We start from the raw sequence: 24,950 nt of genomic DNA on the forward strand, positions 1-24,950 counted from the left end.
GGTGGCAGGAGGGGTCCCTGCTGGGAGCATGACAAGCAAACCGTGTTTGCCTACAGGCTCCTGCGGAGTGGGGGAGGGCCCTTCATTCAAAGGCACTCAGTGTCTGATTGAGGGACCCGACCTCGGGGAGAGCTGACAGCCACACCCCTACCTTCTTGACGCCCCACTTCAAAACCCCCTTCCCACCATCATTCACCAGTGCCTGGGTTCTTCCTCGATCCATGACCTCGGGTGTGTGTTGTAGTGACAGCAGCCAATGTCTCTCTGATTGGTCAGCAGCTCTCAGCAGGCAGGACTTCTGCCCTGGGGTCCTTGATCTTGGGGAAGGCCTGACGCTGCTCAATTAAGTGCCTGAGTGGCGCAAGATGAGGCGGACCTTCCCGAAGAGGAAATGCGGAAGTCTCGCCAACTCACCAGCTGCCGGTCAAGACACCTGTTGCCTCCACAAATTTCTGCTCCATTTTCAGAAACTCCCTAGATTTAATCAGAGTGCCAGTTCCCCACTATGGCTCATCTAAAAAAATAGCCCTAGCTTGAAGTGAGCATCTTAAACTCTAACCTACCACAGTCTATCCAAGGTTTTAAATGAAACAAAATTCAGTTTGAAAAAGCAAACATGCAGTATGAAAAATTGAGTGCCTAAATTTGAATAGCGGATAGTTTTTCCTGTTCAGTGATGTTGGAGCAGAAAGTTGCATCTCAGAAATTAAGGACACATTTGGCAATATGACTGGAAATGAAAATTAATGTAACTGGATACATATTTAATATGGTAACAAAAGGTTTGCTACTGAACTAATAAGAGTAATCTAATCAATTATTAAACGTTACTTTAAGCTTTGGCCCAGGTTTTTGACACAACCTGTTGTTGTCCTGTTTTCACAGGGGTTGGGGCTAGAGTCAGGCTCGGGATCGTGCATGAGTGCTTTACAGAGGCAGCTGGGCATTTAAGTCATCAGTTGTGTCAACACAAGTGGGATTTTGGTAGGCCAGGAGTATTAAACCCATGTGTGCAGAATAGAACAGGCAAGAGCTGGTTGAACTCTGCTGAATTTGTTTGGATAGCCAGGACATCCCTTTGGAGAGGTACGGTATCCCTTTGGATATTGCCTGGGGACACCTTTGGGAGAGGTAAGGCACCAATTTGGACTGTTAAAAGTAAACATGATTACACATGAAAAGTGCATAAACTCATTGGAACAATCAAAGCTGTCAAAGAACTGGCACTAAAGTTAGCATAGGGGCTATAAAGGACCATGGGGACGAATGGGGGGGCATAGAGTGGCACAAGGGGTATGAAGGGCCATGGGGTTGGGTAGAGGGGCATGGGTTGGCATAGGTGATATGAGGGGCCATGGGGGGTGGGTGTGGGGTATGAGGTGGCATCAGTTGGCATGGATGGGGCATGGGCATGTTGGGGTGGGTGATGGCTGGAAGACTTTTTTTGTTTTGATCATTTTTAAAATTAAATTCAACAGAGAGCTGGAGCAGAGGCAGGCCTTCCGCCCAGCCTACCTCTGCACCTGGCAACCTCCGCATTCATCACAGGGACAATATTCTCGACTTCCAATCCAACCCATCCCGCCCCAGGGCGAAAATAGGAACTGCGGGCTGCCATTTTTAAAGGTCAGGTTCTCAGAGCCGGAAATCCTTCTGTCTCTGCACATGAGCGAAAGCCTGGGCCTCAGGGTGGAATTTTCTGTGCCCGCTGGTGTTGGGCGTGTTCGGTGGCATGAGTGGACGTAATAGTGAGAAGGCCAAAAATTGGCTTCACGGCGTTGTGAAACCAGCTTGCAACTGCCTGCCCCACCCATCAACGGTGGGCCGCCTCTCCTGCTACCGGACATCGGGAACCTCACTGTAATACATCGGCATATCATTATCAGCCCAGCCCACTGGAATCATCACCCGACACCCCCATCCCTCCTCTGGATCGTGCGAGTACATCAGCACGAGTGCATGACGTATTTCACAACAGCGTGTATAAAGTGTGCACTTGGTGGGCTGCACGTTGAGGGGAATCTGGAGGTGAGTGCACATAACGTTGCGCAGTGCTCACCAGGGTCGCCTGTTGGACTTCAAGGTGGAGACGACTGGGGAAGGACAAGGGCTGCACTATGGTTGAGGCGAGTTGTGGCGGGGGAGGGGGGGGCGGGAGAAGGGCTGCACTCCGGTTGAAGGTAGTGCAGTAGTGAGCAAGCACGTGCAGGGTGGGGTTGGGCAAGGAGAGCGGCCACACATTAGGGACACCTTATATAAAGTGACCATTCCGCTGCAGCTGAGACAGTCCAGGCACAGCCACATTGACACGATTGGAGTCAGGCCTCTAGCTTATCTGCCCACTCAAGCAATGCAGAGGCATAAAATTGCCACCAAGTGCTCCAGTGCTTTTCACCCCTCAGGCACAGACTGAAAACTAATGAGCGTTTGAGTGGACTGCAGAACAGTTGGATGACTGGGCACGTTATACAATCTCCTTGCTAAAGCTGGTCATGGAGCAGTCACCACTGGAGGCGCTCACAGCCCTTTGCAATGTTATCACCCAGGTTTGGACCAGTCTCCCCCATGGTTCAAGCTAACAGGGCAGCCTTGCAGTGTGGGTTAGGAGAATGCCTTCACCTGAGCTGAGAATACAGCATGTAGTCCAGTGGGCAAAGCTGCTGCCAATCGGTCAGGTGGATTGGGATGGAGGAGGATGGGGTTTTGGGCAGCCACGATGCACACTAAACTCTGGCCATCCAAGTGATGACCAGCACACTCTGTCATGTGTTAAGGAGTCTTCAGGATTAACCAAGAGAGGTTCTTAGTACACCCATGCTAACCCAAGCGTCTCTCTCTCTCATCCTGCAGGAGAAGTACATCAGGGTCATGGAGCCTGGTGACTGAACTGTATGCCTCATGGCTTACAGAGAGTGGAGACAAAGGAGAAGAGAGTGACTGAGGTGCCTGGCTAGGCAGAGAGAGGAGCAGCACCCTCAGGAAGAAGGGGCTCCCACACATGCGGCTGAAGAGCCACAGTGAGCTGTGGCTGACTGGAGCCCATCTAGAGTCAGAGTCTATAGTGTCTATAGACCCAGAGTCTATAGTGTCTATAGACGATGCCTTTCATTCCTGCAGATGATCAAGAACCTGTATCACTGTGCATGTCTAGGGAATTGGTCGGTCACATCTGCCAGTTGCTGCAGGACTTGGCGCCACATAGACATGGAGGGCATCCACTGCCAGTGGCCATGAAAGTGATTGCGGTGCTCAATTTTTACATCAGTGGCTCCTTTCAAGGCAATTTTTCACTCAATCAGGACATTTGAAAGAATACCAATATAAGGCAAAAACAATAATTTATACTGTATGAGAAGAGTATGCTGATTGGTTGACAAATGGGCTCCGATCGGTAGTGGTGATTGGGAATGCACCACTGATGGTGACTGACAGTTAACTGCAAAGCATTGTTTGAAATTTAAACCAGGCAGCTTGATACTGAACGGTCAAGGCATTGCCCTGAGGAATCAGTCAGCGAAAGTTTTTCACTTATTTTGTTTAGCTGAAACAGGTGCAATGTGTGTACACGTTCCATCTGCAAAGAACAGGGCCCTGTGTATTAATATGTAGCTTCCAGTAAATGCAAATGTGCCACACCTAGAGCCCGAGTGACAATCTTAAATTGGTTGTCAGAGCAATGCTTAGCACACTTGAGGATTATTTAGCAAATGTTGTCCAGTCGAAGAATCACATCTAATGTTGGACACTGTGTTTTGAGTTTTGCAAGCACAAGCCAGTTGGGTACAGCCTGTACCCTGCCTATTGTGGACAGTGGCTGGGACATGCTGTTTGATATGATCCATCAGTCTCTGGGACGTACGGCCTACATACCTAGCATCACACTGACACTGAAATTCATACACCACATTACTCATTTGGGTGATAGGCAGAACGTCTTTTTGGCTTAACGGCAGCTTCCTGTTAGTGGCGAATACCACTTGTGTTTCTTCTGCATAGCAGCAGAGTGAAACAGTTGGCTCCACCTGTTGCTTTGACATGTCTCTTTTTTCAGTAATTATGGAAAATTTGAAGAAATATCATCTTTGGCTAAAGAAAACACAGTACCTTTCTCTCACCTCCCCATTATCATCCAAATCCAGTAAATAACTGCAGTTAATCTGTTTATATAAGTATCGCTGGTGTGGTCAAAGGAACATTCTTGGGAGTTTCCATAAAAGTATGACAAAGATTGGTTCCCAAGCCTTGCCTCATTATACACTTCATATAATGAAGGTCTCTTGTACTGTCAAGTATCAACAGGAATAAACAGTACTGAAGTTTGGAACAGGTCAGGAGATAGTTGTAAGTGAGGCAGGATTGTCTAAACAGATGGTGTGTTGATCAGTGGTAGTCGAACAACTGCAGCAGGTTTCTAAGCTAGGAAGAAGTCATTGTTTCAGCCATCGCCTTAGCTGTGGCACCATTTAATAAGCTCAATTCTGTGCAGTGCTGATATTGGCAATTTTACAAATCAGATTGTGTGCGCATAGTAGCAGGGGTGGGTACCAAAACTAGAAGCCATAAATATTGGGCAATCACTAATAAACCCAATGTGGAATTCAGGACAAACTTCTTTATCCAGAGAGTGGTCGGTCACTCGCTATCACGATATGTGGAATTGGCTACCAACATGAAATGGTTCAGACAAATAGCATAGATACATTTAAAGGGATGTTAGGGAGAAAGGCTGATAGGGTGAGATGGAGTATGAAGAGACTAGTGTGAAGCATCAACACTGGCACAGACCAGTTGGGCCATGTGGCCTGTTTCTGTGCAATTCTATATAATCACTGAACATGAAATAGCCAGAGTTTAAATATTCCAAACATTCTGCTATGTCCAGTGGAAAGTACAAGGCACAGGAACATAGGAACAGGTGAAGGCTATTTAACCCCTTGTGCCTGTTCCAGCATTTAATGAGATCATGGCTGATCAATGGCCAAACTCCATATCCCTGCTCTTGCTTTAGTACCTTTGGGAAAATCTACCAATTTCAGATTTAAAATTTACAATTGATCTAGCATCAAATGGCTTTTGTGAAAGAGTGTTCCAATCTTCTACTACACTTTGTATATAAAAACATTTTCCTAACTTCAGTCCAGAAAGTTCTGGCTCTAATTTTTAGGCTATGTACTCTTGTCCTAGATTTCCCATCCAGAAAAACAAAATCCTTTCTATCTATCTTATCAATTCCTCTTAATGCCTTTAAAACTTTGATTTAATCACCCATTAATCTTTTAAGTTTGAGAGAATACAACCCTAGTTTGAGTAGCATCTCCTCATGATTTAGCCCTTGCAGCCTAAGTATCGTTCTACTAAACCTACAATACAGGGTCAATATATCCTTCTGACAGTGTGGTGCCTAAAACTGAACATAGGACTCCTGATGAGGTTTAACCCAGGCTTACTTTTAATATTCTTTCATGGGATGTGGGCGTCGCTGGCAAGGCCAACATTTGTAGCTCATCCCTAATTGCCCTTGAACCGAATGGCTTGCTAGGCCAATTCAGTGGGCAGTGAAAAGTCAACCACATTACTGTGGGTCTGGAGTCACATGTGTAGGCCAGACCGGTAAGGGTGGCAGACTTCTTTCCCTAAAGAACATTAGTGAACCAAATGGGTTTTTACAGCAACCAATGGTAGCTGTCATGGTCACCATCTTTGAGGCTAGCTTTATATTCCAGACTTTATTAAATGAATTTAAATTCCACCAGCTGCCGTCATGCTCCCCAGAGCATTAGCCTGGGCCTCTCGATTACTAGCCCAGTGACATTACTACTACACCACCATCTCCCCCTGCATTTACATGAGCTTTACACAATTTAGAACAGCCTCTGAGCTATCTTGTTCAGGTCCAAAGTGGATGACCCATACTTATCTATATTGAAACCCATTTGTCAGAGTTTTCTCCATTCACTGAATATTTTAAGATCCCTTTGTAATTTTATGTTTCCATCTGCACTTTTTACAATGGCATCTATCTTTGTATTAACAGGAAACTTGGACATAAGGCTCTTTATCCTGTACATAAATACAATTTATAATTGAGGCTCCAACGAAGATCTCTGTGGAACACCACTGGTCACATCCGGTCAGTTAGAGTACCTGCCCATCCATCTCTACTTTCCTACCGCTCAGCCAATCTTCTAACCAAAGTCAATGATTTGCCCTCAATCCTATGAGCTTCAATTTAACAAACAGTCTCTTAAAATCCATTGACATTCCCCTGCCCATTACCTCTTCAAATATTCAGTCAGGTTCATCAGCCATGACCTGGTTTTTACAAATCCATGCTGGTTCTCCCTGATCAGCTGAAAATAGTCAAGGTGCTCAGTCACACCATCCTTAATTATAGGCACCAGTAATTTGCTAACAACAGATGCTTGGCTAACTGGTTTTCCCCCTCTCACATTTCTTAAATAGCGGAGTGCAATGTGCAATTTTCCAATTTATAAGGCACTGTGCATGAATCAAAAGAACTTTGAAAAGTCATAGTTAAGGACATCTGCAATGTTCCCCACTTACTTCCTTTAAAATGCTGGGATTAAATCATCCTGGGTCCTGGGAATTAATGCCCACTTAAGGACCTTATCCTGCTGCCGCTGGTATTAAACCATGGCCTGTCGCCATGTGGGAAACATGACAGGCAAACCTGCGTGGGTCACTTCTGGTCCCCTGGGAAGGCTCCCTCGTTCAAGGGCACTCAGTGCCTGATCGAGGGACCTGGCATCAGGATGGGGGAGGGTCTGCTGAGATCCAGCCCCTGCGAAACCCACTCCCACTATCACCTATCTCCGGCCTCTGTGTATTTTCAGCAGCAGCCATCACCTGCCTGGTGGTGCTGCTGAGCAAAAGCACTGCCAGCCACTGATTGACTGCCAGCTCTTGGCGAGCAGGACTTCCCACCCTGGGGTCCTAATCCCATGGAAGGCCCGCTGATGGCCTGTTGATTGCCTCATAATTTGGCAGGCCTTCCCAAAGGAGGCAAAGCAGGGATCTCACTGGCTCTCTAACTGGCGGCCGAGACGCCCATTACTTGCATAAAATCACCACCACCACCACATGCCCGCACCCCCCACCCCACTCTCTGATTCAGTACAATATTAGATTCCTTGGGATGATATCCTTTTCCTCCACTGTAAATACTGGTGCAAAATAATGATTTAACATGTCTCCCATTTCCTTATTTTCATTTATAATACAATAGCTTTTAAGGACCTGCATTGTTCTTAACCAGCCTCTTCTTCCATCTATAATTGTAGAAGTTGTGAAGGTTTTGATATTCCTTGCAAGTTTCTTTTCATTCTCCTTTTTTGTAGCAAAAGAGCAGCTTGAATTGATATTGCACCTTTAACATTGAAAAACATCTTCACAGAGATGCAGCCAAAAAAAATGGGCACCAGACCAAAGACAGGTATATTAGAAGAGGTGAGCGACACCTCAGTCGGCTAGTTTTTAAAGAGGGCCTTAAAGGAGAAGGCAGTGGAGGAGGGGCAGAAGTGCTTAGGGAGGGAATTCCGGAGTGTGGAACCTTGATGGCTGAGGGCACGGCCACCAACAATGGGATTTAAATGCAAAGATGAGAATTTTAAATGGGAGGTGCTGAGGGAACTGGAACTCATGTAGGTCAGCACGGAGCAGGGTGATGGGTTTGATGTAGGATAGGATTATAGGCATTGGAGGAGCTGAAGTTTACAAGTTTAGAGAGTGTGACAGGTGGGTAGCCAGCCAGCTGATCACTGCAATCATCGAGTCCGGAGGTGACAAGGACAATGTTGACAGTTTGCAGCAGATGGGTTGAGGCAAGAGCAGAGGCTGGTGAGGGGACGGAGGTAGGTGGTCTTTATGATGAAGATATGGGGTCAGAAGCTTAGCTAGGGGGTTGAATAGGACGCCATGGATGCGAACACTCAAGTGCAACTTGAGACAACGGCGCAGGAGGGGAAATGGAATCGATGGTAAAGATATTGGGGTGGATGCAGAAATCTCATGATCAGATTTTGTTTGCAGATGGGGTGCTAAGGATATATGCTGGGTCCCATCTGGAGAATGGGAGGGTATTGACTTTTCCTCAGAGGCAGAGCACAACAGTGAACAGTTCTAAAAGGAGGTAAGCAGGGGAGAAATTGTCCTTTTTTTTTGCAGGCGCTGGGTATCATGGGTGTCATGTTTCCAGCATTTTAATATTTCCCCCATTTTCTTGCCAGTGCTTCGGACAGGAGGGGGATTAATTTAGCACCAAACACGAGGGGGCATGTTTATAAACATTTTTAAATTCTTTATTTTTTTTTATTTTAAAAACCTTCAGTTCCCTGAGACAGCTCTGTGCCTCATGGAGCTTTAACTGCGTGCACCGGCGAACTTCCCGCCTGCCCCCCCCAACCCCCAGCGGGGCTGAGCACTGCAGCGCGTGATTCGTGCTGGCCGGCTGTCAACAGGCCAGCCAGCGGGAAATCGCGGTCGAGGCCCGGTCACAGGCAGGGCTCTGTTTCGCGGCTGCTCCCTCTTGCCCCCACTGAGCCTACTCGACGACCGGGAAATCCTGGCCTATGATGCAAAGACGATGATACATAACCATGGGGCCACAAGTGTATCTACATGTGAGGCGCCCCAGGAAATTCACAGTTGAGACTTAACTGCAAAATTTCAAGTATTCATAACAGGTTTTCGACAAAGAGAAGTTAACAAGTTTGTTGGCCAATTAAAAAAATGCGCACATTAAATTTCTTGGCTGGATCATGAAGGTCTTCCACACTAGTGTAATATAGCCATTTATACTGAACTATTAACAGGGGATGACTAACCTCAGCTCGTGAACATTGCAATAAATTGGAGTCACATTGTTCTCTTTTTGGATACACATCCAGGGATTGTAATCCTTGGTTAATCTGGCTGGCATTAAGGCAGTGTCAAAGATGATAGATTAACTTTGTCAAATGAGCAGAATGGCCATCTAGTGACAATACAATACAAATACCTTACAACTTAATTCAAAATCACTTAAAGTCTTTTTTTGTTTTCCCCTTCAGTTCCATTCAAGAGAAAAGACCACTTCTAGTAACTTACCACCAGTTCTGCCAAGGCCAACCTGCACAGCAGGCTGAAGGCTTTCCTCGCTGTCAAGTAGGTGGGGCATGTGATGAAAGATATTTGGCACTTGTAGGGCATTTTTGTTGGTCAGATCTTTCAACAACTTTTTGGCGTCATCTGAAAATGCAGTAAGATTGATGAGTACATTCAGGCAACTAATTTGTTTTGGGATCAAGGCTGGGTCACAATACCTGTGTTAGGATAAGTAAAACCCTATGGTATGACCACAATGTTAGTTTAAAATACAAGATCCACAATTATAAAAAATTAAAACAAAAATACTCCTGTCCCAAGCTAAATAATATCATAAATTAATAATTATACTAATTACTTTTTTTTTTAAATCAATGGTACCACAAATTTGGAGCACTGATTGCAGCCAATTGCAATGGGAGATACACAACATGGTTGTGTCTTGAAGCAGAGAAAATAATTATACAGGTTCTAGACAAGACAGAGAGAGCTACAAAGGTGTGGACAGACACACACGTTAGTGTAGGCTTCATCTGCAGCCTACAGCCAAACCGCCAGGTGAACTGATGGTTTCTTCAGGAATAAGTTAAGACAGTTTAAGCCACAGGTGAATTAAATTCTCATGTCCCATTGGAGGACCTTTGCACTCTTAGCCTTGAGGCATTCTTACACTATCAAGATAGTACAGTGAAACTTTCATTCCATCAATGGTACCACAACTTCAGAAATGGTTGCAGCCATTTGCAATGGAAGGTACACAACAATATGGTTCTCTATAAGACACAGTGTGAGAAAAGGTTTTGCATGTCAATCTCTAAAAGTAAATTAATACCTGGAAAGGACAGAACCAGGGCTACTGTACCATGAATCAAACTACCTCCAAGGCTCCCCTAGCCTTAGCCCTGAACTTGTATCTTTCTCTAGTTTGTCTCCTAATTCCCTCAAGCCCTGTCTGAGCTCATCTTGTCAATGAAGTCTCTCTCCTGTTCTTTCAACCCTATCCTCATTAAAGTGCCAACCATGCGACTAACGGATAGTGATTAGTGCTGATGGAGGCCGTTAGAATCCTGTCAGTACAAACTTGCCTATGTTAGTGCACCCTAGATGCACACAAAACAGTGAAGAGTTGACCTGAATGGGGATGCATAAAACCAAACAGAAGGCAGATACTTCCTCACAGGTGTGTCATCCAGGGCTGCCCTCAAACTCCTTTACTTCTAACAGACAGAGAATGGCCTTGGCAAAGGGGCTGGGAGCAGGTGTGCAACTTGCCCTTTCAATCAGGAGCAATATGTTGTGTGGGACAACTTTGGGAGGGAGGATAATATTAATTACATTTGAGTGCAGTTTAGGACTGTTCAATAAAAGCATCACATTGAAGCGTCTTAATTTAATTGGCTTCAACCGTTGATCTTTTAATGGCTGCAATCAGGCTAATGTTATTTCAATTTTAAGCTGTGTGGGGTTGAGACAGCTGCTATATTTCATTGCCTTCCTTAAGAATATGTGAATCACAAATACGAATTACCTGAAAAATTGCTCAGGGCCTCTTTGCTGCCATTTGATGCAGCCACTATACGTTTGAATTGCTCCAGGACACCATTTAATTCTGAGGAACGCTGCAAAGTTCGATGCTCGGCTACACGTAGACGCTCCCTCAAGGCGTGGAACTCATGCTGATAGGCAACAAGCTTTTCTGTGAATAAATGGGGAGGGAAAATATTAGCATGAAATTATTCTCAACAGAAACTATGTTAAGACATTTTCGTGTTACAGAATTTAACGTGTTGAGGGGGCGATGTTTAAAGAGAATTACATATTGAGCTGACGTATTTTTATCAAAGCTTCAAGTATAGGTGACTTAGAAATTTAATAATACACAAATTATTATTTTTCCTCCTTGGTTTGCACAATTACTCTCATGAGGTAAACTCCTGACCCATGCTCGGCAACTATGGTCAAGATTGCAATAATAAAGCACGACTATATATACCACAGCACCATGAAACTGAGCACTCTTGTCCCAAGGAATTTTGCCTCTTTATCTGTACCTTTGTTATCTCAAGGTTAGAACATTCCAATGCTCTCCCGGTACCCTCCCTATGTCTGTAACCGCCTTCTGTCAGAGATCTCCAGGTTTCTCCAATTATAGCCTCTAGCATATCCCTGATTTTCATTGCCCTGTCATTTCCAGCTGTACCTTGGCAACAAGCACTGGAATTCCCTCCCTAAATCTCACTCCCTTCCTTTGAGATGTTCTTTGAAACCTATCTATTCAACCATGTTTTTGGTCACTTGTCCTAATATTTCTTGATACGCTTTCATTTGCTCGATGACGCTCCTGTGAAGCGTCCCGGGGTCATTTTGCTACATTAAAGACTTTTATAAAATGCAATTTTGTTGTTGCAGCAAGACTTGCTTTTGTAATATTTTTGTGTTGGACATCAGAAAAAAACGACCCAGTAATATGTATATATTTTTAAAATTTGCCTTAATCTTCAAACTAGCTGTACATTTGTTTTTTGCTTTATTAGCATGGGTTCACAGCTCAGAATTAATAAAGCGTTTGGATGGATTTTCAATTACTTTATCTGATGGTCCTTTTGAGTACTTGAGACAGTGAGATGCAGAACAAAAGATATAAGTAGCTGATACCAAGGCCGGGTTTGAAGGATTACCACATCATGTGACAGGCAGATACTGAAGTTACTTTGTAGTTATTCATTTCTTGTATGCTTATGATGGCTTAAGCTATTTTGTTACAGTGCTTAATAAGATTAATAGAAAGTTTTAGTCGGCTACTGTATGCAGCCAATAATGGACAATTTTTATGCTAAGCTTTGGAAAAGTAATGCCTCTTAAGTAGCATCGTTACTGAATAGAATGTAACGTTCATATATTTGGAAGAAGAAACTGACTCATCGGCAGAAAATATGCCACACACCAAAACAATGCGTATTTTGTGGAGGGTACAAAATTAACAGTGTCAGCTAGAGGCCAAAGCTTTTTTTTTAACAAAGTATCCCATGCATCATACTTTATTTCTAAAGCTGTAAAGCTGTGACAAATTATGTGTGAAAAAACAATGTCGTTCAATTTACAAAAGGTGACATGATTACAAAGCGTTCCATGTGAACAAGCAATTTTTTAAAACATAAACAGAAAATGTTCACAAAACAAAATGAATCAATAGGCCAAATTGAACTTGAGACCAATGGCAACTGCACCAACTTCCTTGTTAAATCTTCACACAACAAAATGTCCAACAGATCTTTTTTCAATAAAACTTTTCATAATGGTTGCTGAACACCAGTGACAGAAATGTACATCATAACCTGTCAGCACTTGGCCTGTGGTGACTGCACAAATGTTAGCTCCATACCGGAGCTGTCCACATTAATCTATTTAACAGCAGCCTTTCATAGTTTTCTTCTTCAGATCTTTATCTAATTCCCTCTTAAATGCCATGACTGGCTAATCTTCAAGAGTGACTTGTGGTAACGCATTCCATTCCAAAAATCTCATTTAAAATTTTATCTCCCTTATGCCACTAATAATTAATCCTAAAATCATGTCCTTTTGACATCAAAGCATTCCCTTCTTATGCCAGACCTCTACTCTCTTCACATGTGTGTTATTCTAAATTCTGTCCTCGAGCAAAATTATCCCATTTAAAATTGTCTGTTTCTGTTTTTGAACACACTCAGTTTGCTCAAATATAGTGTAGTAATAACGGTTTTATTTAGTGTGTAATGCACCTTTCAGAATAACGCTGGTTAAGAAACATCACATGATCTATAGTAACCAATAGTTACTATAGTTACTCAGAAGTTAGCGTGTTGAGATAGAGTTGGAGTTAAAAGCAGTTGCTGCTGAGTACATTGTAAATAAACTTAGGATTTCCACCCAAGAAGTGTCTGCAGATCAACTCTATCAACAGTAGCAACTTGGCCACCCTGACAACAAACTGGCGATGAGGATAAAACAAGATTGAACAGAAGAAATCGAGTTAGAAAGAAACCAGCATTGTACCTCATGCAGTGATTGTAAGTAGCAAGCTCCGTTAGAATTGAAGAATTAATCACCTCTCAAAATGCTGCAATTTGGGAGGGGTGATCCTTTTGAACCAGCCACAGACAACTGGTCTCATTACATAGAATGCCTCACTTTCTTTTTTCAAGTGAACGAGATTATGGCGGGTGGGGTGGGGGGTGGTGGGGGGTGAAGAGAAGAGGCGAGTGATCCTCTTAAGTACGTGTGGGAGCAAAACCTATGGTTTGATCTGAAGGTGCTTAACATCAGTACCAGTACCCCAGATTCCAAAAATTTCGATGAATTGGTGGCCCTCATGAAGAATCATTTTCAACCAGAGCCCATAGTCACAATGCAAAGGTTCAGGTTTAATTTGTGAAATAGAGCCCCAGGTGGGACAATTACATGCCACGTGGCAAATCTGAAGCAGCTAATGGAACATCGAGAGCTCGGTCCAACTCTAAACGACATGCTCAGAGATCACTTAGTGTGTGGTGTGAATGAGAACACTATTCAGAAAAGATTATTGTCCAAAGTGAATTTGGGCTTCAAGAAGGCGTTAGAGATAGCATTGGCCATGGAAAATGCAGTAAGAGATTCAAAAGCAGTACAGGGTGCGCAAAATGGCACCGTCCTCCACATTGGTGGGAAACCCCAGCTGAAAAGGACGCAAGAACACAAGACTCTGCCAAGGAGTGGGAAACAGCCCTGCTAGCTGAAGAATAAAGAAAAATAACTTAGCAGTGAAATCAAAGAATAATTTTAATAGAGGTGGAAACAAGCAGTCTTTTAACGATCGGCAGGTTAAAAAAAAAAATCGCTACTATTGTCACGGAAATGGACATATGATGAGGCAGTGCAAGGGAAGGTTCAAGCTGAATTGTAAACAAAAGAAGAAGCCCAATGAAATCTACAATGTAGAAGAGCCTGACACAACAAATTCAGGCAGTTACTTATTGTTTAATCTGAAAGTTGGAAAGACAGAACCAATATTTGTCACAGTGAAAATAAATGGCAAACCTGTTAGAATGCAAATGGACATGGGAGCTTCCACTACAGTAATTGGGGAACATACCCTCAGATGTCTGAATAATGGTGAACATCAATTAAGTTTAGAAGAAACAGCCGCCAAGCTCAAAACAGACACGGGTGAAGACATTCAAATAAAAGGCATAAGCAGAGTAACTGTCCATTATGGAAGCCAACTGGCAAAGCTACCAGTGTTAGTATTGAGAGGCAGAGGACCAAGTCTTCTGAGGTGAAATTGGCTAAGGGAAATCAGCCTTGATTGGCCACTGAGATTCCAAAAGGAAGCTGGAAGTGTTTCTGTTTTGAAAAAGGAGTGTGTAAGGACTCAACAGCCTGAAGAAATGCAGGCTGTCTTACGCCAAATTCTGGAAGAACGGCAGAAGAAACTCGAAGAGACCCTGCTTGATGGCAGAGTTCGAGATGAGGTGAGCAACCTTTGAAGGAAACAAGAAAACTTGTTGAAAGACTACAAAATTCCCTCAGGTCAAAAGTTGTACCTCTGAAAAAGTATGAAGAGAAACAGAAAAAATTCCACACTTCTCTGAACAAACTGAAGAATGAGTTGACAGAGAAGACTCAACAATGTTCAATTTTCCAGGAGGCAGCAAAACAAATACAAAAAAGAGACGGAAGAGCTGAAGAATCGGCTAAGTGAAGCCAAAGAGGCTTTGGAAGCAAAAGTTGCAGGGTTTTCCAAGAAGCAGAGAGATAATGTAATTTTGGGAGGCTCAACCACTGAGCTCAGACAAGTTGAGCTTGCATCTGAGAAAAGTCTGGTCAATATTGAAGTCAGAAAGAAGGTCGAGATTAAAGTCGGCACTAGAAAAAAAGGAGACACATAGAAAGAAGAAACAGAAATACTAATAGGGCTTTAATTCTGGCAGCATACAAATACACTTTCGTACATTGGCCTGGCAATCAAATCGCAAACGCCAATGCCCTTAGTCATTTGCCTTTACGAGAAAATGATCAACATTTCCCAGTTCCACAGGAACTTGTTTTACTGTTAAATTTCTTAGATTCTTCACTGGTATGCGCTCAACAGATCAAAGATTGGACAAATCGGGACCCAGTCTTATCTCAAGTACGAGAACAAGTGCTTCATGGCTGGTCACAGGAGCTTGTATCTGACGTCTTCCACAGAAGACGTGAAACAACCAGCCAGGACGCTATCTTATTGTGGGGAGCACAAGTGATAGTTCCTCCAAAGGGAAGGGAGCCACTTTTAATTGAACTACATAGTGCACATCCAGGAATTTCCCGAATGACGACCATAGCTCGCAGGATGTATGGTGGCCTGGGATAGATGGCAAAATAGAGAGTTTAGTGAAGCACTGTGTGCAATGTCAGCAGCTGCAAAGGTTGCCAGTGACAGCTCTGTTGCACCCTTGGGATTGGTCAGGTAGACCCTGGGTGCAGTTGCACATTGACTACAATTGGACCTTTCCTGGGAATAATGTTTCTGCTCATTGTCAATGCCCATTCAAAATGGTTGGACACATGAGGCGAAGTCACCAACTTCAGCTGCTACAATTGAGAAACTACATCAGAATTTTGCCATTCACAGACTAGCAGACGTAGTCGTTTCTGATAACAGCGTGGCACTTACGAGTGCTGAGTTTCAACAGTTTATCAGTCTCAATGTAAAAATGGCACCGTACCACCCTTGATCAAACGGATTGGGCAAAAGAGCAGTTCAAGCATTCAAGGCAGGCATGAAAAAGCTAACTGACAATTCCTTAGCAACCAAGCTAGCATGCTTTCTTTTTCATTACAGGATTACCCCTCACACAACAACAGGTGTCACACCTGCGAAGTTATTGTTGAAACGCCGTCTCACAAGGAGATTGAACTTAATAATGCTGAATTTAGAGGGGAAGGTGGAAAGAAATCAGGGAAGCCAGAAAATTAGACACAACTAGCATAGTCATGAGAGGAAATTTACCATGGGAGAGCTGGTATACGTGAAGAACTTCACAGAAGGGCCAAAATGGTTACCAGGTGAAGTAAGTGTGGTGACTGGATCTCTATCTTACCATGTGGAGGTGGAAGGCTGGATCATCCAGAAACATGTGGACCATTTAAGGACGAGAGAAACAAATCACCAAGATTTGGTTCCGCCAGTGATCATGACCAGGTCTGCATTTCCTGTTAAGGATACTCAACCCAGGACAGACATGCCTGATGTTTCTGTAAGAGTAGAGGATACAGAACTGCGAGTGCCCACCAAAGCACCCAATGTTCAGGCAACTCCGGAAGGGGAGGTTCCTGACAAAGAATCTGAAGTTGTGGAGCTGCGATGTTCCACACGTACCAGGAAACCACCTGAAAGACTGAACTTCTAAATTCCTTACCCAGTGTAAATATTACGTTGTCTTAAAAAATATGTACTTGTAAATATAATATGCATAGTCGAGTTAAAGGGGAAGGAATGTCATAATTATGGTTTTATTTAGTGTGCAATGTACGATCAAGAATGATATTTGCCATGAAGATCACATCATCTATAGTAACCAATCGGAGAGTAACCCTCAGGGGTTAGTGTGTAGAGATAGAGTTGGAGTTAAAAGCATGCGTGTGGTTGTTGCTGAGTACATTGTAAACAAACTTAATGGACAGGATATTCCCTTTGTCGGGCAGGTGCTGCAGGCAGGCCTGGGAACGGCCATGAAACGGACCGCCACCCCTTATCGGGCTCCAATCGCAATTTCACACTGGCTGGCTGATTAACAGCCATCCAGCGTGAAACATGCACTGAGCATCTCAGTGCTGGCGGGGTGGGAGTGGGAGGAGCGTGTGCGCTGAAGTCTGCGCGTGTGCGGCAGGGGGGGAGGTGTGCACTGAAAGCTCCCTGAAGGTACAAAGCTGCCTCAGGGAGCTGAATAATTTTAAAATGAAAAAGAAAGGGATCATGTCCCCACATGTGAACACCGTCACATGAACAGGGACATATTAAAAATGATACTTATATAAATGATGATAAAATCACTTTATACATTAATGATCTAGATGAAGGAACTGAGGGCATCCTGGCTAAGTTTGCAGATGATACAAAGATTGGTGGAGGGACAGGTAGTATTGAGCAGGTGGGGAGGCTGCAGAAGGATTTGGACAGGTTAGGAGAATGGGCAAAGAAGTGGCAGATGGAATACAACGTGGGGAAGTATGAGGTCATGCACTTTGGTAGGAAGAATAGAGGCATAGGCTATTATCTAAATGGGGAGAGAATTCAGAAATCTGGAGTGCAAAGGGACTTGGGAGTCCTACTCCAGGATTCTCTTAAGGTTAATTTGCAAATTGAGTCGGTAGTTAGGAAGGCAAATGCAATGTTGGCATTTATTTCAAGAGGACTAGAATATAAAAGCAGGGATGTGCTGCTGAGGCCTTATAAGGCTCTGGTCAGACCACATTTAGAATATTGAGAGTAATTTTGAGCCCCGTATCTCAGGGAGGATGTGCTGGCCCTGGAGAGGGTCCAGAGGAGTTTCAAGAGAATGATCCCACGAATGAAAGGCTTGACATATGAGAAACGTTTGAGGACTCTGGGTCTATACTCGATGGAGTTTAGAAGGATGAGGGGGGATCTGATTGAAACTTACAGAATACTGTAAGGCCTAGATAGAGTGGACGTGGGGAAGATGTTTCCATTAGTAGGAGAGACTAGGACCCGAGGGCACGGCCTCAGAGTAAAGGGAAGACCTTTTAGAACAGAGATGAGGAGAAACTTCTTTAGCCAGAGAGTGGTGAATCTATGGAATTCATTGCTGTGGAGGCCAGGTCAGTGAATGTATTTAAGACCGATGGGCCGATTGGCCTAATTTCTGCTCCTATGTCCTATGATGTTTCAAAATTTTAATTGTTTTAAAATTACTGTTGGAAGCCCATCCTGTCCAAGGAAGTGGTTTCCACAAAAATGCAAAGGCTACCTGGCCTATTCGCCCACCCACCAACCGTAAGGTTGGACAGGCAGCAAAAAATAGGATTAAATTCATTGATTAACAGCTTTACTAGGCCTCTTAATTATCAGTGGGCGCTGCTGACTCTCATGCGCGCCCGCTGAGCGAAAAATTGCATGAATGCGTGATGACATTGGGACGCTCGCCTGACATCATCGCGCACTATTTTACTCCTGATCAGGCTGGGTGCGTGCCCGCCCACAGGACATGAAATTCTGCCAAATGTTTCCACCCAAAAAGTGTCTGCAGATCAACTCTATCATTAGTAGCAACTTGGACACCCCTCACAAGATAGACAATATACCCTCCACTGTAATCTAGCCTAACCATTGGACTGGATGTAATACATATATTCTAGGAGCCCATAATCAATTTGTGAATACATTCATTATACACAATCAGGAGACTGCATATGCCTTATGTTAGATATTGGTGCTCATTGTCCATTCTTAGATTAACAGTGTGATTAACAATTCTTAAACTGAAAATGGTCCGGTTCTGGGTGGCACACTTCAGGAAGGATGTGACGGCATTAGACAGGGTACCAAAAAGATTCATGAGAATGGTTCCAGGGATGAGGAACTTCAGTTTGTGTAGATAGAGTGAAGAAGTTGGAATTGTTTTCCATGGAGAAGAGAAGGAAGGTTGAGAGGAGATTTTAGGAGGTGTTCAAGATCATGAGGTATCTGTACAGAGTAGATAGGGAGAAACTGTTCCCATTGGTAGAAGAATCAAGAACCAATGGGCACAGGTTTAAGGTAGTTGGCAGAAGAAATGGCAACATGAGGAAAACCTTTCTCACGCACCGAGTGGTTAGGATCTGGAAAGCACCGAGAGTGTGGTGTAGGTAGCTTCAATCGAGGCACTCAAGCAGTAAGGGGATTTTTATTTGAAAAAGAAAAATGTGCAGTGTTCGGGAGAAGGCAGGCAAGTGTCACTAGGGGAATTGCCCCTTCAGAGGGCCAGCACAGGCATAATGGGGTGAATGGCCTCCATCTGTGCTGTAGCCATTCTATGCTTCTACAAAAGGAGGTGGAAAAAACGTTAAATCAATATTAATATTGATCTAGCAATGGAAATTTTTATTTTTGAGTCCAAAACTAAAATACTACTTGATTTCATATTTCAACACTTTGAATAATAAGCAAGAAAAAACATTAGGAGAAGGAAATATGCAGAGTAAAAGGAGGAGGCAGATAAAAAGAGGAACATCTGAAAAATATCTCATGTAAAATATTAACACATCTTCCATCTTTTGAGATATTCTCATTTTTGTATTCAAGGGTCCTTGCTACTCCAGCTCTCAGTTCCCTCAGGTGCAGTGATATTAGATTATCTGGACAGTCACGTGTCCAAAAACAGCTCCATTAATTTCAAAGGAAGCCAGCATCTCGGAACAGTCGAGGGGGTTGATTTGGATCTGTTCAACCAGTGGGAAAAGGAAACCAATCACTGCTGGCCAAGAACTGCTACATACCCAGGTTATTCCAGGTCAAGCTTCCCTAAGACAGTTTCCCAGACTTTCAGCACTCCATTACAAAAGGAACAATCATCTGTTTTTACTCATGCACCATAGCTTGTTTGATCGGTAATAATGAAGGCACAACAGTCAGTCCAGAAGAGTATGTGAAATGACCAATTAAAATTATAGTAACAGCCATGGTTCAGTTGCCAGCACTCTCACCTCTGAGTCATAGGTTTTTGGGTTCCATTCCAGTGACTTAAGCGTAAAAATCTAGGCTGGTACTCCAGCGAGGTGCTGAGGGAATGCCACAGTGTCAGAAGTGCTGTCTTTCAGACATTAAACTGAAACCCTCTGAAGTGGACATAAAAGATCACATGGCACTACTTCAAAGGACCATGGGGGAGAAATACCAGGAATTTATATTTATCCTTCAGCCAACACTAAAACACATTATCTGATTATTATCACATGGCTGTGTGTGGGAAATTGCTGTGTGCAAATTGGCTGCTGTGTTTCCTATGTTACAACAATGACACTTCAAAAACATTTAACTTGGTTGTAAAATGCTTTGGGACATCCTAAGGTTGTGAAAGGTGCTATATAAATTCAAATCTTCCTTTCTTAAGAAGGAAGTCACCATTTAGTCCACCTTTCCTGGCTCTTCGAACATGCTATCGAATTAATCCCACTCCCCTGCTTGTCCCCCATGGCCCTGCAAAATTTTTCTATCCAATCTTCTTTTGAAAGTTACTATTGAATCTGCTTCCAGCACCTTTTCAGTCAGTGCCTTTCAGATCATCATAACTTGCTGCCTAAAAATGAAATTCACTTCTCCCCTCTGGTTCTTTTGCCAATTATCTTAATTCTGTATCCTCTGGTTACCAACCCACATGCCAGTGGAAAAAGTATAATTTACTTTATCAAAATGCCTCATAATTTTGAACACCTCTATTAAATCTTGCCATCTTTTCTGCTGTAAGGGGAACAGGTCTAGCTCCTCTAGCCTCTCCACATAAAATTAAGTCATACACACCTCATAAAATTCTGGTAAATCTCCTCTGCACCTCTTCAAGGCCTTGTCATCCTTCCCAAGTGTAGTTGACATAATTGGCTACATTTTTCTTTATTCTTTCATGGAATGTGGGCATCACTGGCAAGGGCAGCATTGGTTGCCCATTTCTAATTGCCCTTGAACTTGATTGACTTACAAGGCCATTTCAGAGGGCAGCTAAGAGTCAACCAACATTGCTGTGGGTCTAGAGTCACATGTAGGTCAGACCAGGTAAGGACAGCAGATTTCCTTCCCTAAAGGACATTAGCGAACCAGATGGGTTTTTATGATAATTGATAGTAGCTTCATGGTCATTACTGAGATTAGCTTTCAATTCCAGACTTTATTACTTGAATTTAAATTCCAACAGCTGCTGTGGTGGGATTTGAGCCCATGTCCCCACAGGATTAGCCTGAGCATCTTGATTACTAGCCCAGTGACATTACCACTGCGCCACTGTCTCCCACCCACCACCCTGCTAAATAAGGACCAACAAGTGATTTAAAGGTTTAACACAACTTTCTTGCTTTTACACTGGAATGCCTCTATAAAGCCAAAGATTCCATATGTTTTCTTTAAATAAACAGTTTTATCAACTTATCTTCAAAAGATTACGTATATGTATATTGCATATACTGTTTCCACAGCAGGGCCAAACCTGGGACATTTCTCATAGGTTTTTAATGACATCACTGAATATTTTTGCATGTAACAACATTAACAATTTTATTCAGGTAGGAGATAGAGAAAACAAAATAGTTTCTGCAATAAGCAATAAAAATTGGTGCTCCATGCTCATAGTAGCTGTAAAAGAAGAAAAGAATGACAAGACATTGGTAGCTCATTTAAAACAGCAGCCCAAATACAACAAAAAAAAAAAAATGACAGTTTTAATAGAAAATCTGTTTATAGATTAAAGGTTTCAGTCAGTGTCTCTCTAAAACCAGTATTGGAAACTGTCCCGATTGTTTAATGGGTCAATGCACAAATGGATGTTGGAAGACAGCCATGCATCCCAGAAGCCTGCTGTATAAGCGCTGATCTGCATCGAGATTGCTGATCTCAGACAGAGATGTTGTAATTGGCTCCTTGGCGAAAGAAGGTTAAAAACCCATGAACAAATTCCCGTTCGTAATCACTATTCAGTGAGCATGCGTGAGTGTTAAGCGAGGATGGAGTTAACCTTGGTTGCAACATCACAGGGCAGATTAGTTGGTTAGAATTCATTGTCTGGATTCACATAGACTTGGGTGAAAATTTAGCTCACTCGAAACCTATTCACTCACATAGAGTTAAAATCAGACCCAAAGTGTCAGTGACTAAAGACATTGCCATCTATGGAACAGTACGTCTGCGGTGTGACTACTTGCAATATGGAAAGGCATGGATTATAAAATTTGAGACAAAGGGGTGAGGGAAGGGAAAAAAGGAGGATGAAAAGTTCAGAAATACTTGCAAATGAAAACATGGCTTACTATGGACATATTATTTGGGAACCAGAACAAACACTGTTACTGTCTGGGAAAGATGCAGGGAAGATTTCAAGAGGTAAGCCAAGTATTATACAGCTTGGTGACGTGACAGAACATGCAAGGATAACTTCAAGGTCTGATTGAATTGTTCTATGTGGTGATGGGAAATTACAAAGTACACTTCTGTCAACCTCCTAAATGGACAATGTGTGAGGCAATAGGCAAGAGGAGCGAGGGAAAGAGATGAAAGGCAGACAATGACAGTGTAAGAAAGAGTCAGTGTGAGAAGAGAGAGAACACACATTAGAGAGAGAAAAAGAGAGAAACACACACAATGGAAATGACAGGAAGCGAAAGCTAGAGAAAAAGAGACAGCGAGAGGAGAGAGACATGTGTGGAGAGAGAAGTAAACATGAGTGAAATAGACATACATACTGCTATACAAACAATATAAGGGGCACTGAGGGAGAAAAATTCAAGCAGTGTGTCCAGGAAAATTTTTTCAACCAATTAGTAACAAACCCAACGAGAGGAAATGCAATTCTAGACCTAGTCTTGGGGAACTAAGACGGGCAAGTGGGTGAAGTGACAGTTGGCGACCATATTGGGGACAGTGATCACAATTCAGTTAGATTTAGCATTACCATGGAAAAGGACAAAGATAAGGCAGGAGTAAAAGTCTTGAACTGGGGAAGGCAAATTTTGCAGAAATGAGAAGGGACTTGGCTGAGGTGGACTGGACAGCACTGCTGGAGGATAAAACAGTGGAAAACCAGCAGGAAGCACTAAAAAGCATGATCCTAATTGTACAAAGTAGACATGTCCCGTACAAAAATAAGAGAGGTACTGCCAAATCTAGACCCCACTGGTTGTCTAGAGGAATACAGGGGAAGATCAAACACAAAAAGAAAGCGTATGATAGGTACAAAGAACTAAGTACTGCAGATAGCCTAGACAAATATAGGAAGTGCAGAGACAAAGTGAAAAAGGAAATAAGGAAATCAAAGAGAGAGCATGAAAAAAGATTAGCAAGTAAAGTTAAAGATAATCCAAAGATGTTTTACCAATACATTAATGCTAAAAAGTTAGTTAAGGAAAAAGTGGGACCTATCAGAGATGAAGATGGAATTTTGTGTGTAGATGCAGAGGCCGTGGGAAGAGTTTTGAATGAATATTTTGTCTCCGTGTTTACAAAGGAAAGGGAGGATGTACATATAGTAGTCCAGGAGGAACACTGCGAGATATTGGACGGGATAATCATAAAGAGAGAGGAAGTACTTGAAGGGTTGAAATCCTTGAAAGTTGATAAGTCACCAGGGCCAGATGGATTGTTTCCGAGGCTGCTGAAGGAAGTCAGGGAGGAGATAGCAGATGCTCTGAGGATGATTTTCTAATCTTCACTAGATACAGGGGAGGAATCGGAGGACTGGAGAAATGCAAACATAGTTCCATTGTTTAAAAAGGGATCAAAGGAAATGCCAAACAATTATAGGCCAGTTAGTCTTACATTGGTGGTGAGTAAATTAGTAGAATCAATCCTGAGAGATAGGATTAACTGTCATGTGGAAAGGCTTGGACTAGTCAGGGATGGTCAGCATGGATTTGTTAAAGGAAGGTCTTGCCTCACAAATTTGATTGAATTCTTTGAGGAAGTGACAAGAAGGGTAGTGCAGTGGATGTTGTGTACATGGACTTTAGCAAGGCATTTGACAAGGTCCCACATGGCAGATTGTCAGGAAAGTAAAAGCCCATGGGATTCAGGGTAACGTGGCAAACTGGATAAAAGGTTGGCTTTGTAACAGGAAACAAAGGGTAATGGTCCATGGATGCCCTTGCGAATGGAAAGTTGCCTCAAGCGGTGTTCCACAGGGCTCGGTGCTGAGACCCTTGCTGTTTGTGTTATATATTAACGAGTTGGACGTGAACGTGGGGGGCATGATTGGGAAATTTGCAGATGACACAAAGATTGGCCGAGTAGTGGATAGTGTAGAGGAAAGTCATAATCTCCAAAACGATATAGATGGGTTGGTGGAGTGGGCGGTAAAGTGGCAGATGGAGTTTAACATAGAGAAGTGAGGGGTCATTTAGGGAGGTCAAACAGTTACAGGGATTACACAATAAATGGGAATATACTAAGGGGGTAGATGAAGTGAGAGATCTTGGCGTACAAGTACACAGGTCCCTGAACGCAGCAGTTCAAGTAGACGAGGTTGTAAAGAAGGCATATGGAATGCTCTCCTTCATTGGCAGAGATATAGAATATAAAAGTAAGGATATAATGTTAGAATTGTATTAAACATTGGAGAGGCCACAACTGGAGTATTGTGTGCAGTTCTGGTCACCACATTACAGGAAGGACATAATAGCTCTGGAGAGAGTGCAGAGGAGGTTTACAAGAATATTGCCAGGGTTAGAAAAGTGTAGCTACAAAGAGAGACTGGATAGGTTGGGGTTATTTTCCTTAGAATAAAGAAGGCTGAGAGGTGACTTGATTGAGGTGTACAAAATTATGAGAGAAATAGATAGAGTGGATAGGATAAAATTATTTCCCTTGATGGAGAATTCTAGAACCAGGGGACATAGATTCAAGATAAGTGGCAAACGGTGTAGGGGGGACATGAGGAAGAATTTTTTTACGCAGAGGGTAGTGGGTGTCTGGAATTCGCTGCCCAAGTTGGTGGTAGAGACAGAAACTTTAAACTCTTTTAAAAAGTACTGGATCTGCACCTAAAGTGCTGTAAGCTGCAGGGCTATGGGCCGGGTGCAGGCAGGTGGGATTAGAAAGGGCACCTGGGTGTCCTCTGGCTGGCATGGACAAGATGGGCTGAATGGCCTCTTTCTGT

At 43.2% G+C, this 24,950-nt stretch overlaps 1 protein-coding gene across 6 annotated transcripts in view; it reads right to left on the reverse strand.

Moving 5' to 3' along the window:
- The window catches only part of mgat4a (alpha-1,3-mannosyl-glycoprotein 4-beta-N-acetylglucosaminyltransferase A), a 264,810-nt gene that overhangs the window by 108,347 nt on the left and 131,513 nt on the right, over positions 1-24,950 (reverse strand). For all 6 annotated transcript variants that reach the window (XR_005944430.1, XM_041199181.1, XM_041199180.1 and 3 more), the window contains exons 2-3: positions 10,631-10,798; positions 9,106-9,246 (exon numbers count right to left, since the gene is read on the reverse strand). Coding sequence is in view for 5 of the 6 variants with exons in the window: in XM_041199181.1 (XP_041055115.1) it covers positions 9,106-9,246; positions 10,631-10,798 (309 nt within the window). In the remaining variant the exon portion in view is untranslated. The remainder of the gene's footprint in view (positions 1-9,105; positions 9,247-10,630; positions 10,799-24,950) is intronic.

This window comes from Carcharodon carcharias, chromosome 11, assembly GCF_017639515.1.
Source record: "Carcharodon carcharias isolate sCarCar2 chromosome 11, sCarCar2.pri, whole genome shotgun sequence".
Lineage (NCBI taxonomy): Eukaryota > Metazoa > Chordata > Chondrichthyes > Lamniformes > Lamnidae > Carcharodon > Carcharodon carcharias.